This window comes from Mobula birostris, chromosome 8, assembly GCF_030028105.1.
Source record: "Mobula birostris isolate sMobBir1 chromosome 8, sMobBir1.hap1, whole genome shotgun sequence".
NCBI classification, from domain to species: Eukaryota; Metazoa; Chordata; class Chondrichthyes; order Myliobatiformes; family Myliobatidae; genus Mobula; species Mobula birostris.
In genome coordinates this window covers 57,315,854-57,330,246 of record NC_092377.1, presented here as the reverse complement: position 1 = coordinate 57,330,246, position 14,393 = coordinate 57,315,854, and the positions used below count along the sequence as shown (strand labels likewise).

Here is a 14,393-nt window from a genome sequence, read left to right as displayed (position 1 = left end):
CTGACATCTCCTTCTCTTTTCTCAATTTCACTGTCTCTATCTCTAGAGATGTTTATTATACACCCACATAGTCTCACAGGTACCTGGACTATACCTCTTCCACCCTGTTACTTGTAAAAACGCTATCCCCTTCTCTCAATTCCTCCATCTCCACTTCATCTGCTCTTAGGATGAGGCTTTTCATTCTAGAATGAAGAAGATATCATCCTCTTTCAAAGAAAGGGGCTCCCCTTCCTCCACCATCAATGCTGCCCCCAACTGCATCTCTTAATTTTCACGCATATCTGCTCTTACCCCACCTCCGCGTCCAGCACATAATTCTCCGAAACTTCCACCACCTCCAGTGGGATCCCACCATCAAGCACATTTTTCCTTCCCCCCTCCAACCTTTCTGCTTTCCACAGCGATCGCTCCCTATGTGACTCCCTCGTTCATTCTTCCCTCCCCACCGATCTCCCTCCTGGCACTTATCCTTGCAAGTGGAATAAGTGCTCCACCTGCCCCCTACACCTCCTGCCTCACTAGCATTCAGTGGCCTAAACAGTCCTTCCAGATGAGGAGACACTTCACCTCTGAGTCTGTTGGAGTCATGCACTGTGCCTGGTGCTCCTGGTGTGGCATCCTGTATATCAGTGAGACCCTATGTAGATTGGGAGGTTGCTTCGCCAAGAAAAAGTGGGATCTCCTTGTGGACACCCTGGTCTAGACTCTCCCACTACTGCAAACATCCTTTTGATGTTCACTCTATCCAAGCCTTTCAATATTCGGTACGTTTCAATGAGATCCCTCTTCATTCTTCTAATCTCCAACAAGTTAATCTCCAATCACCCATTTTAATTCCACTTCCCATTCCCATTCTGATATGTCTATCCATGGCTTCCTCTACTGTCGTGATGAGGCCACACTTAGAATGGAGGAACGACACCTTTTATATTTCGTTTGGGTAGCCTCCAATCGGATGGCATTAACATCGATTTCTTGAACTTCCAGTAATGCTCCCCAACCGCCCTCTCCTTCACTATTTACCATCCTCTTTTCCCTCTCTCACCTTATCTCCTTGCCCGCCCATTGCCTCCCTCTGGTGCTCCTTCCCCCTTTTTTTTCTTCCAAGGCCTTCCGTCTCTTTCACCAATCAACTTCCCAGCTCTTTAGTTCATCCCTTCCTCTTCAGATTTCACCTATCACCTTGTGTTTCTCTTTTCCCTCCTCCCACCTCTTAAATCTATTCGTCAGCTATTTTTTCCTCCATTCCTGCTGTAGGGTTTCGGTTCGAAACGTCAACTGTACTCTTTTCCATAGATGCTGCCTGGCCTGCTGAGTTCCTCCAGCATCTGGTGTGTGTTGCGTCAACTGCTGCACTACCGTGACAGATATTCGAAGTAAAAGGTTCAGTAGTCCATTACTGAATTTTAAAATGCAGCAGTCAGCATAGAGTCGTGATGAAGGATCTCAGCCCAAAACGTCGACTGTTTATTCATTTTGATAGATACTGAATGATCTGCTGAGTTCCTCAAGCAGTTTGTGTGTGTTCCCTTGGATTTCCAGAACCTGCAGAATCTCTTGTGTTTATGAGCAGAGTATGTTTATTACATTAGAGCCTTTAAAATTGGGAAGGATGGAGATGGACCATTCTACATCTACAATACTCGAGCAGTGAAGGCACAAACTGGTTGGTTGGCTGTTAATCAGTTAGCTGATTGACTCTGAATGGTGTTGAGGTTTCTCATACAAAGAGCATTCCACAGCACTCCTAAGATTTAGCTTGTACATGCTGAAAAAGTGTTGAGTCAGGAGATGATTCATCTGTTTTTGTAGCAACAATATCTGTGTGGCTAATCAAATTAAGATTCTGGTCAATAAGTGCCAGACACTGATGTTCACCAATAAAAGAGAGAACCCAATAACATAGTCTTCATGCTAATTAGTCAAGGACTGGTTATTAGATTTTCTTATTGGTGATGGCCATTGTCAGTACCTGTGTAGTTTAGATAGTACAATGTTTTCTGTGCAGTGCACTATGTTATAGAAAGGGCTAGGAGACCAGTAATGTCAGAATTCTAAGCAGTAAAGTATATGAGGTATTCTGCAAGACTGCAGCTTGTTCTCCTGGTCCAGTGCAAGAGGTCAAAATCACCTCTCACTGAAGGTAGCTAACTGTACTCATCATGTACATTATTAACTTGCTACAACAAAATTAATCAAACAGATGAAACATGGCTTGACATGTAATTTTAACTCAGTACCAAAGTCTAGTTGAATATAATTTCAAAGAACATTCTTTATATCTAATCTAAAAAGCAGACAGGTTTAAATTTAGTGGCCTAGAAACACTATTGTTTGATGCAACATTTTTGCATGCTGCATAGCACAATTTCTCCAAAAAACTGATGGTGTGCAGTCTGGACCTGATTGTACGTTTCACAAAATCAGATTCTTTTTTTCTCCCTTCCCACACCCTCAATGTTTCTAATGCACGAATACACAGAAGTGCCCCAGAATCCAATGGCCTGCAGCAAACCAAGATGCCAATTCCATAACTTTCATATGTACTTACACTGCACAAGCCAGTTATGCAAAAGGAAGTCTTCCCAACATTCAAGATTTCCTCCATCTCAACTTAGGTTCATATTATACAAAAATTCTATTTGCGCATCATTTTCCTGATACATCCAAAAACACTGGCCTGGAAATTCTTCAGTGCCCAGCAAGGCATATTAGGGCAGTTTAGAAGCAAGTTGGCAAACCTTTGCTAAGGGCTTTCCATAGCAAAAGGCACATCCCCAAATTACTTTAAAAATTAATACAGAACTTTATTCTCCTTGTGCATAAATAGTGATGCCCAGTGATAAACAGATATGTGGATTCCGTGTATAGTCCCTAAAAAATGAATTCACCCCTCCCCCAGAAGTTTTCTTATTTTATTGTTTTACAACTTTGAAACACAGGGGATTTAATTTGGCTTTTTTAATGCTGATCAACAGAAAAGTCTCTTTTATGTCAAAGTGAAACAGTTTTTTTTAACAAAGTGATCCAAATTATTTACAAATATAAAACACAAAATAATTGAATCACCCCCTTTAATATGACACACCAAATCATTACTGATGCAGCAAATTGGTTTTAGAAGTCACAAGATTAGTTAATTGGAGATCACCCTGTGTAGTCAAGGTGTTTCATCTGATTGTAGTAAAAATACACCTGCATCTGTAAGGTCCAACTGCTGGTGAGTCAGTATCCTGGCAAAAACTACACATGAAAACAAAAGAACACTCCAAGCAACTCCACAAAAAGGTTATTAAAAAGCACAAGTCAGGAGATGGATACGTGAAAACTTCCAAGTCACTGAATATTTATTGGAGTACAGTTAAGTCTATCATCAAGAAATGGAAAGAATATGGTTCAGCTGTAAATCTGCCTAGAGCAGGCTGTCCTCAAAGACTGAATGATCATGCAAGAAGGGGACAATTGAGGGAGGCCATCAAGAGACCTATGACAACTCTGGAGGAGTTACAAGCTTCAGTGACTGAGATGAGAGAGACTATGCTCTATCAACTATTGCCTGGGTGCTTCTCTAGTCGCAGGTTTATGGGAGAGTGGCAAAGAGAAAGCCACTGTTGAAAAAGGCTTTTATGAAATCTGTGTTAGAGTTTGCCAGAAGGCAAGAGGAGAGGCTGTACTTGATTTGGTATTGGGAAATGAACCTGATCAGGTGTCAGATCTCTCAGTGGGAGAGCATTTTGGAGATAGTGATCATAATTCTGTCTCCTTTACTTATTGGAGAGGGATAGGTACAGAAAAGTTAGAAAAGCGTTTAATTGGAGTAAGGGAAATTATGAGGCTATCAGGCAGGAAATTGGAGGCTTAAATTGGAAACAGATGTTCTCAGGGAAAAGTATGGAAGAAATGTGGCAAATATTCAGGGGATATTCGTGTGGAGTTCTGTGTAGGTACATTTCAATGAGACAGGAACGTCATGGTAGGGTGCAGGAACCGTGGTGCACAAAGGCTGTAATAAATCTAGTCGAGAAGAAAGGAAAATCTTGCAAAAGGTTCAGAGAGCTAGGTGATGTTAGAGATCTAGAAGGAGCTTAAGAAGGAAATTAGGAGAGCCAGAAGAGGCCATGAGAAGGCCTTGGCGGGCAGGATTAAGGAAAACCCCAAGGCATTCTACAAGTATGTGAAGAGCAAGAGGATAAGACATGAGAGAATAGGATCTACCAAGTGTGACAGTGGGAAAGTGTGTATGGAACTGGAGGAAATAGCAGAGGTACTTAATGAATACTTTACTTCAGTATTCACTATGGAAAAGGATATTGGTGATTATAGTGATGACTTTCAGCAGACTGAAAAGCTTGAGCATGCAGATATTAAGAAAGAGGATGTTCTGGAGCTTTTGGAGAGCATCAAGTTGGATAAGTCGCCAGGACCGGATGAGATGTACCCCAGGCTACTGTGGGAGGTGAAGGAAGAGATTGCTGAGCCTCTGGCGATGATCTTTGCATCATCAATGGGGATGGGAGAGGTTCCAGAGGATTGGAGGGTTGTGAATGTTGTTCCTTTATTCAAGAAAGGGAGTAGAGAAAGCCCAGGAAACTATAGAACAGTGAGTCTTACCTCAGTGGTTGGTAAGTTGATGGAGAAGATCCTGAGAGGCAGGATTTATGAACATTTGGAGAGCTATAATATGATTAGTAGTAGTCAGCATGGCTTTGTCAAGGGCAGGTCGTGACTTACGAGCCTGATTGAATTTTTTGAGGATGTGACTACACATATTGATGAAGGAAGAGCAGTAGATGTAGTGTATATGGATTTCAGCAAGGCATTTGATAAGGTACCCCATGCAAGGCTTATTCAGAAAGTAGAGGCATGGGATCCAAGGGGACACTGCTTTGTGGATCCAGAACTGGCTTACCCACAGAAGGCAAAGAGTGTTTGTAGACAGGTCATATTCTGCATGGAGGTCAGTCACCAGTGGGGTGCTTCAGGGATCTGTTCTGGGACCCTTACTCTTCCTGATTTTTATAAATGATCTGCATGAGGAAGTGGAGGGATGGTTTAGTAAGTTTGCTGATGACACAAAGGTTGGAGATGTTGTGGATAGTGTGGAGGGCTGTCAGAGGTTACAGCGGGACATTGATAGGATGCAAAGCTGGGCTGAGAAGTGGCAGATGGAGTTCAACCTAGATAAGTGTGAAGTGGTTCATTTTGGTAGGTCAAATATGATGGCAGAATATAGTATTAATGGTAAGACTCTCGGCAGAGTGGAGGATCAGAGGGATCTTGGGGTCTGAGTCCATACGACGCTCAAAGCAGCTGCACAGGTTGACTCTGTGGTTAAGAAGGCATACAGTGTATTGGCCTTCATCAATCGTGGAATTGAATTTAGGAGCCGAGAGGTAATGTTGCAGCTATATAGGACCCTGGTCAGACCCCACTTGGAGTACTGCGCTCAGTTCTGGTCGCTTCACTATAGGTAGGATGTGGAAGCCATAGAAAGGGTACAGAGGAGATTTACAAGGACGTTGCCTGGATTGGGGAGCATGCCTTATGAGAATAGGTTGAGTGAACTTGGCCTTTTCTCCTTGGAGCGACGAAGGATGAGTGGTGACCTGAAAGAGGTGAAAAAGATGATGAGGGGCATTGATCGTGTGGATAGTCAGAGGCTTTTTCCCAGGGCTGAAATGGTTGCCACAAGAGGACATAGGTTTAAGGTGCTGGGGAGCAGGTACAGAGGAGATGTCAGGGGTAAGTTTTTTACACACAGAGTGGTGAGTGCGTGGAATGGGCTGCTGGCAACAGTGGATATGATAGGGTCTTTTAAAATACATTGAGATAGGTACATGGAGCTCAGGAAAATAGAGAGGTATACGTAAGCCTAGTAATTTCTAAGGTAGGGACATGTTTGGCACAACTTTGCGGGCCGAAGGGCCTGTATTGTGCTGTAGGTTTTCTATGTTCTATGTTCTATGTTTTATGTATGTGGGAGACTCTGAAGTCAGCTGGAAGAAGGTTCTATAATCTGTTGAAACCGAAATTGAGCTTTTTGGCCATCAGATTAAATGCTACGTTTGGCATAAGCCAAATATTGCACTTCATCAAAAACATACCATCCCTACCGTGAAGCATAGTGATGTTTGCATTATGCTGTGGGGATGCTTTACTGCAGCAGGCCCTGTTAAGGCTTGTGAAGGTACAGGGTAAAATGAAAACAGCAAAGTACAGGGTAATCCTGGAGGGAAACCTGATGCAGTCTGCATGAGAACTGCGACTTTGGAGAAGATTTATTTTTCCAGCAAGACAATGACCCCAAGCATAAAGCCAAAGCTACATAGGAATGGCTTAAAAATCAACAAATTTAATGTCCTGGAGTGGCCAAGTCAGATCCAGACCTTTATCCAATTGAGAAGCTGTGGCTGGATTTGAAAAGGGCTGTTCACTCATGATCCCATTGCAATCTGACAGAGATTGAGTAGTTTTATAAAGAAGAATAGGGAAAACTTGCAGTGCCCAGATGTGCAAAGCTAATAAAGACCTATCTACACAGATTCAACGATGTAATTGCTGCTAAAGGTGTATCTACTAAATACTGACTTGAAGGTGGTGAATACTTATGCAATCAATTATTTTGTGTTTTATATTTATAACTAATTTAGATCACTTTGTAGAGATTGGTTTTCACTTTGACACGAAAAAGTTTTTTTTCTGTTCATCAGTGTCAAAAAAAAGCCAGATTAAATCGACTCTGATTCAATATTGTAAAACAATGAAACATGAAAACTTCCATGGGGGGTAAATATTTTTATAGGCATTGTACAAGTACAGTACTTACATGGTATATAGTTATAGTTAGATACAGGAAATTATGGTTCACAGGTAGCAAAAGAGTTGAAGGGGGAAGAGGGGCACATGGACAGGAGGAATCATGATGTCAGTCTTTAGCCAAATGGTAGTGAACCTGTGGAATTCATTGCATGGTCAGCTGTGGAGGTGTATTTAAAGCAGAGTTTGTTCGGTTCTTGATTAGTCAGGGTGTCAAAGATTACAGGGAGAAGAAAATAGAATGGGATCGAGAGGGATAATAAACCACTCCTGATAGAATGGTGGAGCACAGTCGAAGGGCCAAATGGCCTAATTCTGCTCCTATGTCTTATTATTATCGGTTTCAGGATCAGAAACCCAAAGATTAGATTATTCTGGGTCCAGAGCGAAAGGGGTGAATCATGATTAACTGTAGATGAGATATAAAATGGAGGGGATGTGGGGGAAGGCTCTATTAATAGCAGTGTGGGGGAATTCCTGTTTTCTGAAAAAGGAGGACATCTTGGATGTCCTTGAGTTGAAGGTCTCATCATGAGAACAGATGCTGTGGAGATGAAGGAACTAAGAAAAGTAAATGGTGTCCTTGCAAGTGACTGGGTTGGAGGTGGCATAGTCAAGGTAGTTGCAGGAGTCTGGGTTTGTAGTCGATGTCATTGGACAAACTGAGATCAAGAAAGGGGATGGAAGTGTCAGAGGTGGATCAAATGAATGCAAGGGCAGGGTGGAAATTGGTAGTGAAGTTGATAAAACTGACAACTCTGTAGGGGTGCAGGAAGTGGCACCATGCAGTCATCAATGTCGTATAGGAACTTTTGGGAATAGTGCCAGGATAGGTTTGGAATATGGATTGCTCCATGTAGACTTCAAAAGATTCATCAACAGAATTGGAAGGATTTCAATAAATGTCTTACCTCTTGCATCCCAATCCATATGAGTAATATAACTAGAGGCTCCTTTACAAATGCCAACCCTTTTACTTGAAAGTACATTGTAGATGTCTACAAAGTTGTCATGGGAAGCCACTGCTAGGTATTTCCCTGCATCTAGGAGGATAATAAAAATGTGTCTCTTTAAAACAAAATGTATAGAATTTAAATGCTTGATTTTACTTAGAGTACAGCACATAAAATTATTAATAAGTCACGGTGCAACAGATTAATAAAAATAAGGTACACACTGTTGGGTGGAAACAGAATGTATTTCTATTTAACCAAATGTATTATTGGTACCCAGGTACAACTGACATAACCTGTTACGATGCATTCTCCGAGGAAGTGGAAAAAAAACTAAGAAATTCTTCATTGACTCTAAAACAATCAGAAGAGTTCAAAATCACAAACAAGAGAAAATCTGCAGATGCTGGAAATCTGAGCAACACACACAAAATGCTGGAGGAACTCAGCAGGCCAGGCAGTATCTATGTGAAAGAGTACTGTCAGTATTAATGGTTGCAGCTCTTTCCTCCAGGCTACGTTCTTTTACTCAGCTATGGGAATGATGTAAGAACTTGCTCCTCTCCATAAAGCAGTGACCGATTATTGTGAGGAGTAATACACAACACAAAATGAAAAAAATAAAGAAGCAGGGGAGATATAAACTGGAACACTATCGCATAGAAAAGTATGGATTTATACCAATGTTTTGATTTGGAGTTACATATGGAACTCTTGAATGCTGAATCTGTCTACAGAGCAAGACTAAGGGGAAAAAATCAGAGAACTGCAGCATACTGCTGTCTTTTTCTCTTAACCTTGCAACGGGTTAAAGAGGATTGGGAAATCCATTGGACACAAATAGAATGGCATCATTTCAGTTTTCAATGCTCAGTTATTGAATATGATGACCCCAAACTAGCATATAAATAACTCAGAATTTATTTATATGATTAGGTACCAGAAGTTTGACTTCTATTGAAAAATCATATTGAAAATCAAAATTTCTGACAAACAACTTGTTCATTCCAAGCAGTCACCACAAACAGGAAGCAGAGAATGATTGCTGCATCTGAATTCCAAACAAGAGAAAATCTCAGATGCTGGAAATCCAAGGAACACACACAAAATGCTGTAGGAACTCAGCAGGCCAGGCAGTATGGAAAAAAGTACAGTCGACATTTTGGGCTGAGACCCTTCGGCAGGATTGGAGAAAAAAGACAGGGAGTAAATTTAAAAGGTGGGAGAATGGGAGAGAGAAACACAAAGTGATAGGTGAAACTGGGAGGGGGAGTGATGAAGTAAAGAGCTGGGAAGTTGATTGGTGAAAGGTATACAGGGCTGGAGAAGGGGGAGTTTGATAGGAGAGGACAGCAGGCCATGCAAGAAAGAAAGGGGGAGAGGGTCACCAGAGGGAGGCGATGGGCAGGTAAGGAGATGAGGTGAGAGAGAATGTCTCTCTCTCTCCCCTCCCCCCACCTTTTAAATTTACTCCTCATCTATTTTTTTTTCTCCAGTCCTGCCAAAGGGTCTCAGCCCAAAACATCAACTCTACATTTTTCCATCGATGCTGCCTGGTCTGCTGAGTTCCTCCAGCATCTTGTGTGTGTTGCTGCATGGAAATTGATGAGTCCTGTAACCTGAGGTTATAAACTGAAGTCAGTTAAAAGATAGAAACACTTTTACATAGAAGAATAAAGTCATGCAGCAATATCAATGTAAACAGGGGTTGCATTGTAATGACAATTATTGTAAATGAACAAGCCAAAATGGAGCACTTTGAGTCTTTAATCATGCTTCATTTAATATCTAAGGGAGTCAAACTGGACACAGTTCTGTGAAAAATCACTCTGCATTCAGAAATCAAATCTTATGTGTAGGATAATGAAAAGGTAATTGAAATGTTCTTCTTCCTCTCAAGGTTCACATCACCTGTGTCTTCAGTTTAATATACTGAATAGCAATTCTCAACATTATTTATCCACCAAACACAATTTTACCAGATTCACAGAAATGTACAGTAATATTGAATTTTTATAATCAAATGAAGCATCCTTAATTGACAAATTAACTGGAAGCAAAAATTAACTGCTCCAAGTTACCTGCTGAAAATTTGATATCTGATATATTTTCCTTCCTATGGTGAAAAGCCACCATATCTTCCAGAGTGTCAGCATTGACTACATGAAAACTTCCATCATTTAGCCCAACAGCTATGACTTTCCCATCTGGTGAAAATGCACAACATCTTCCACCTAAGTGGAAAATGAGAAATGAAGCACATTAACATTTTCAAATCAACAAAATACAGTAATATCACTTTTATAGAGAAATAATAAATTGCTATTTTCAATGCTTATTTTTATGTACAATGTTTCTAAATCTTCTACGGAGATTAGTTTAGCAACATTGATTTCATCAGTTGTGTGCTCATTCTTGTCCTGATTTGTCTTATTAGGTGACATCTTATAACTAAAGTAGACTGAATTTCCATTTCACAGAATAAAATGATACACATTTGATTTTATAAAATCAAACTCAACACACTTCACAATAATTATTGTTAAACCTAGTCCAATGCCATCTATAAATTTGCAGATGATACAAGCATTGTTGGCAGAATCTCAGACGGAGACAAAAGGGCGTACAAGAGGAATGAGTTATATCATCTACTTGAGTGGTGTCACAGCAACAACCTTGCACTCAACATCAGTAAGACCAAAGAGATGATTGTGGACTTGTGAAAAGGGAGTATGAGGGATCAGAAGTGGAGAGAGTGAGCAATTTCAAGTTTCTGGGTGTCAAGATCTCTGAAGATCCAACCTGGTCCAACATATCAATGCAGCTACAAAGACGGCAAGACAGTGGCTGTATTTCATGAGGAGTCAGAGATTTGGTTTGTCACCTAAAACATTCAAAAACTTCTACAGATGTAGCATGAAGAACATTCTGTATAGTAGTGGGGGGGGGGCAATTACAAAGGTTCAAAAGAAGCTCCAGAAAGTTGTAAAGTTAGTCAGCTCATTCTTGTGTGCTAGCCTCCGTAGTATCCAAGACATCTTCAAAGAGCAGTGCCTCAGAGAGGCAGCATCCATTATTAAGGACCCCCATCACCCAGGACATGTCCTCTTACCATTGTTACCGTTAGGAAGGAGGTACCGAAGCCTGAAGGTACATACTCAGCGATTCAGGGCCAGCTTCTTCCCCTCTGCCACCTGAGGGGGAGGGGGAGATCCGAAATGATAGGAGAAGACAGGAGGGGGCGGGTTGGAGCCAAGAGCTGGACAGTTGATTGGCAAAAGGGATATGAGGCTTCCGGTAATGGCCTACCTCCACTTCGTACCCCATCCGTTACTTATTTATTTAATACTATTTTTTTTTCTCTCTCCTTTTTCTCCCTCTGTCCCTCTCACTATACTCCTTGCCCATCCTCTGGGCTTCCCCCCTCCCCTTTCTTTCTCCCTAGGCCGCCCGTCCCATGATCCTCTCCCTTCTCCAGCCTCATATCCCTTTTGCCAATCAACTTTCCAGCTCTTAGCTCTATCCCTCCCCCTCCTGTCTTCTCCTATCATTTCGGATCTCTCCCTCCCCCTTTCAAATCTCTTACTAGCTCTTCTTTCAGTTAGTCCTGACAAAGGGTCTCAGCCTGAAACGTCGACAGTAAATATTGAATGATCTGGATGAGTGGATGTGGAGGGGATGTCTCCCATAGTGGGGGAGTCTAGGACCAGAGGGCACAAGGGCACATCCTCAGAATTGAGGGATGTCCATTTAGAATGGAGATGAGGAAAATTTTCTTTAGCCAGAGGGTGGAGAATTTGTGAAATTCATTGCCACAAGCGGCTAGGCAGGTCAAGTCATCAGGTATACTTAAAGGCAGAAGTTCTGGTATAATCAGGGCATTCAAGGTTACAGGAAGAATGGGGATGAAAGGGATAATAAATCAGCCATGATGGAATGCTAAAGCAGGTCGATGGGCCAAATAGGCTAATTCTGCTCTGAGGACTTACAGTCTTAGACAAATATTTTAAAGAAAGAGAAATCAAGAATTGTAGGGAAATGGTACAAAAGAGGAGTTGAGGACACATAGTTCAAAATTTTGTTTCACTGTGCGGTAAACACATATCAATGATCATTAAAGATTGCAATAGCTCTGGCAAATTAAAAAGCTGTATGGAACTATAGAGTACACATTCTTAACAATGAATCACATTCTCAACACAATTATTCTAGACAGAGTGAAAATGGTTAATTATATATATGAACAATCTAGTTTGTCTATTTTACAAAACAAAATGTTCAAATTTTGCATGACAGTTTTTAACATTGTGCTAAATTGAAAAAAGAACAGTTACCTTTTTTAAGTTTACGCACTGCTAACATACGATGATTGAAGGAGAGTTCCCAAATTCGTAATGTTTTGTCATCACTTATAGTAGCACAGACGGGAAGAGTAGGATGGGCTGCCAGGCCCCAAACCTCCCCTTCCATGTGACCCTGATTGGAAGGAAGCAAAATAAATATGCTTCAATGTGCAACATTTATGGTTATAAATTGAATGGGGATGAAGAAAAAAATTTGGAATTTAAAAGATACTTTCAATTGAGTTAGTCCATTGTCGACAGAGTTTGAACAATCAATTGATGTGAGATGGTTATGTGATATAGTTATACTGATATTAAATTTTTTAAAAATCAAACATTCAGAAGGTCAGGGAACATCTGTAGAAAGTGAAATACAAATATAGTTTCAGGTCCAGGATCCTTCATTGGTTCTAGGAATAAGAGAAAAAACAAATTAGTTTTCAGATGTAGAGAAGGTGGGGGAGGAATGAGCAAGATCATGTGGAATCTCTCTCTGATAATGTGAGACCAAATAGGTGAAGAAAGCAATTAGGAGGATTCTCTTTGTCTTGCTGCATTAATAACAAGGTTGTGCTACATACCTAGCAAGTTAGGCTCTTCTAATGGAGAGAGAAAACTGAGCCAAAATCAGGAAGGGATAGTGGACAAAATTTGTCAGCTCTGATGAGGACAGGAAGAGCGAGCATATTATCTAAATTTGGAGGATTCAATACTGAGTCAGGATTATTAGATTTAAACAAAAGATAACTTAGTGTTGTTGTGTCTAATTTTTAATCAAATCTGCCCTTGGGCTTAGAGATTAATTGACTCCAAAACCTGAGCAGTTTTGTACAGAACAGTCAGGCTTTGGACTGCAGTGGAAATTAATGCATGATTTGTTAGTGAGAGCACAAGTACTTTTTTTAAAATTGTGTAGTTGCAAGGTAAATGCAAGTAAAATCATTACTGCATTTTTTAGTACATGACTGATTTCATTCACAATGCTGGAAAGATTGGCATTCTTGGGTTCAAATATAGCAATGGAATGCCCTGATCAAGCTGGTGTGACTTACTCCATGAAGTATCTGTTTGAGTTTAAGGGGTAATGTGAAAAGGCCTGGAAATATTCATTATTTTGTTGCCTCGAATGGCATGATAGGCAATTGGAAAAATTTGATTTATAGAGGAGGATTATAACTTCAGATAATATTCCAGTTGGCATTTAAAATAAAACTTGAAATTTGTAAAATGCTGCTCTACAAATTTCAAGCTATTACATTTTTTTAAATGACAACTGGTGCATTGTCTGGTTTTAATTGCCCCCATTAAGGAAGCTTCAACGTGCTTTAAAAAATAATAGTGTAAATTAATCAGACTGATTCCTAGGATGTAGCAATGATCACATGAAGAGAAATTGTGTAGAATGGTGTTATACTCACTGAAGTTAAGGAAAGTGACAGAGGAAGAGACAATAGCTAGACTCTCTGCATTGGGAGTAGATCGTTAATGTCTTGGGTCTCAACTGTTCAAAATTTATAACAATGATTTATATGAGGGAAATGTCGTATTTAAAATTTTGCCAAAAAATATGAAACTGGGTGGATTGCAAGTTGTAAAGATAAAGGAAGTCTTCAAGATGATGTAGAGAAATTGAGCAAGAGTGCAAATGCATAGCAGATATAGTGCAAGGTGTATAACTGCATATTTATCTACCTCAGTGAGAAACAGAAAGACAGAGCATTACTTAAATTGTGATAGACTGAGAACAGTTGACGTACAAAGGACCTGGTTATCCTGGAATGAGCCAGAATTGTAATGAATGGTAGAGCATTCTTGAAGTGCTACCATGTCTACTCCTGCTCTTATTTTCTATATTTTATTAGCTATGACAACATTGCTTGCTTCAAACCTTTTGCTCATTAAACCTCTTCCGATTTTTTCAGTAATCTAGTTATGATATATAGTACCACAAACTCTTCCTATTATTGTACTGAATAACTCACCCTATGGAAAAGCACTTCCCTTAAACTACGGTAGCACAGCAGTTAGCGTGATGTTATCACAGCTTGGGGAGTTGGAGCCTGGAGTTCAATTCCAACATCATTTGTAAGGAATCTGTATGTTCCCTCTGTGGAATATGTGGGTTTCCTCCCATAGTCCACAGATGTACCGGTTGGTAGGTTAACTGGTTTTTGTAAACTGTCTCATAATTAGAATAGGGTTGAATCGAGGGTTGCTGGGATGGTGCGACTTGAAGGCCCAAAAGGGCCTACTGAGAGCTGCAACTCTAAATAAATAA

General features: G+C 40.5%; 1 protein-coding gene across 4 annotated transcripts in view; it reads right to left on the bottom strand.

The window, feature by feature from the left end:
• The window catches only part of LOC140201322 (echinoderm microtubule-associated protein-like 6), a 378,640-nt gene that overhangs the window by 99,966 nt on the left and 264,281 nt on the right, over window positions 1-14,393 (bottom strand). For all 4 annotated transcript variants that reach the window (XM_072265210.1, XM_072265207.1, XM_072265209.1 and 1 more), the window contains exons 21-23: window positions 12,107-12,248; window positions 9,854-10,006; window positions 7,731-7,862 (exon numbers count right to left, since the gene is read on the bottom strand). In XM_072265210.1, the coding sequence (XP_072121311.1) occupies window positions 7,731-7,862; window positions 9,854-10,006; window positions 12,107-12,248 (427 nt within the window). The remainder of the gene's footprint in view (window positions 1-7,730; window positions 7,863-9,853; window positions 10,007-12,106; window positions 12,249-14,393) is intronic.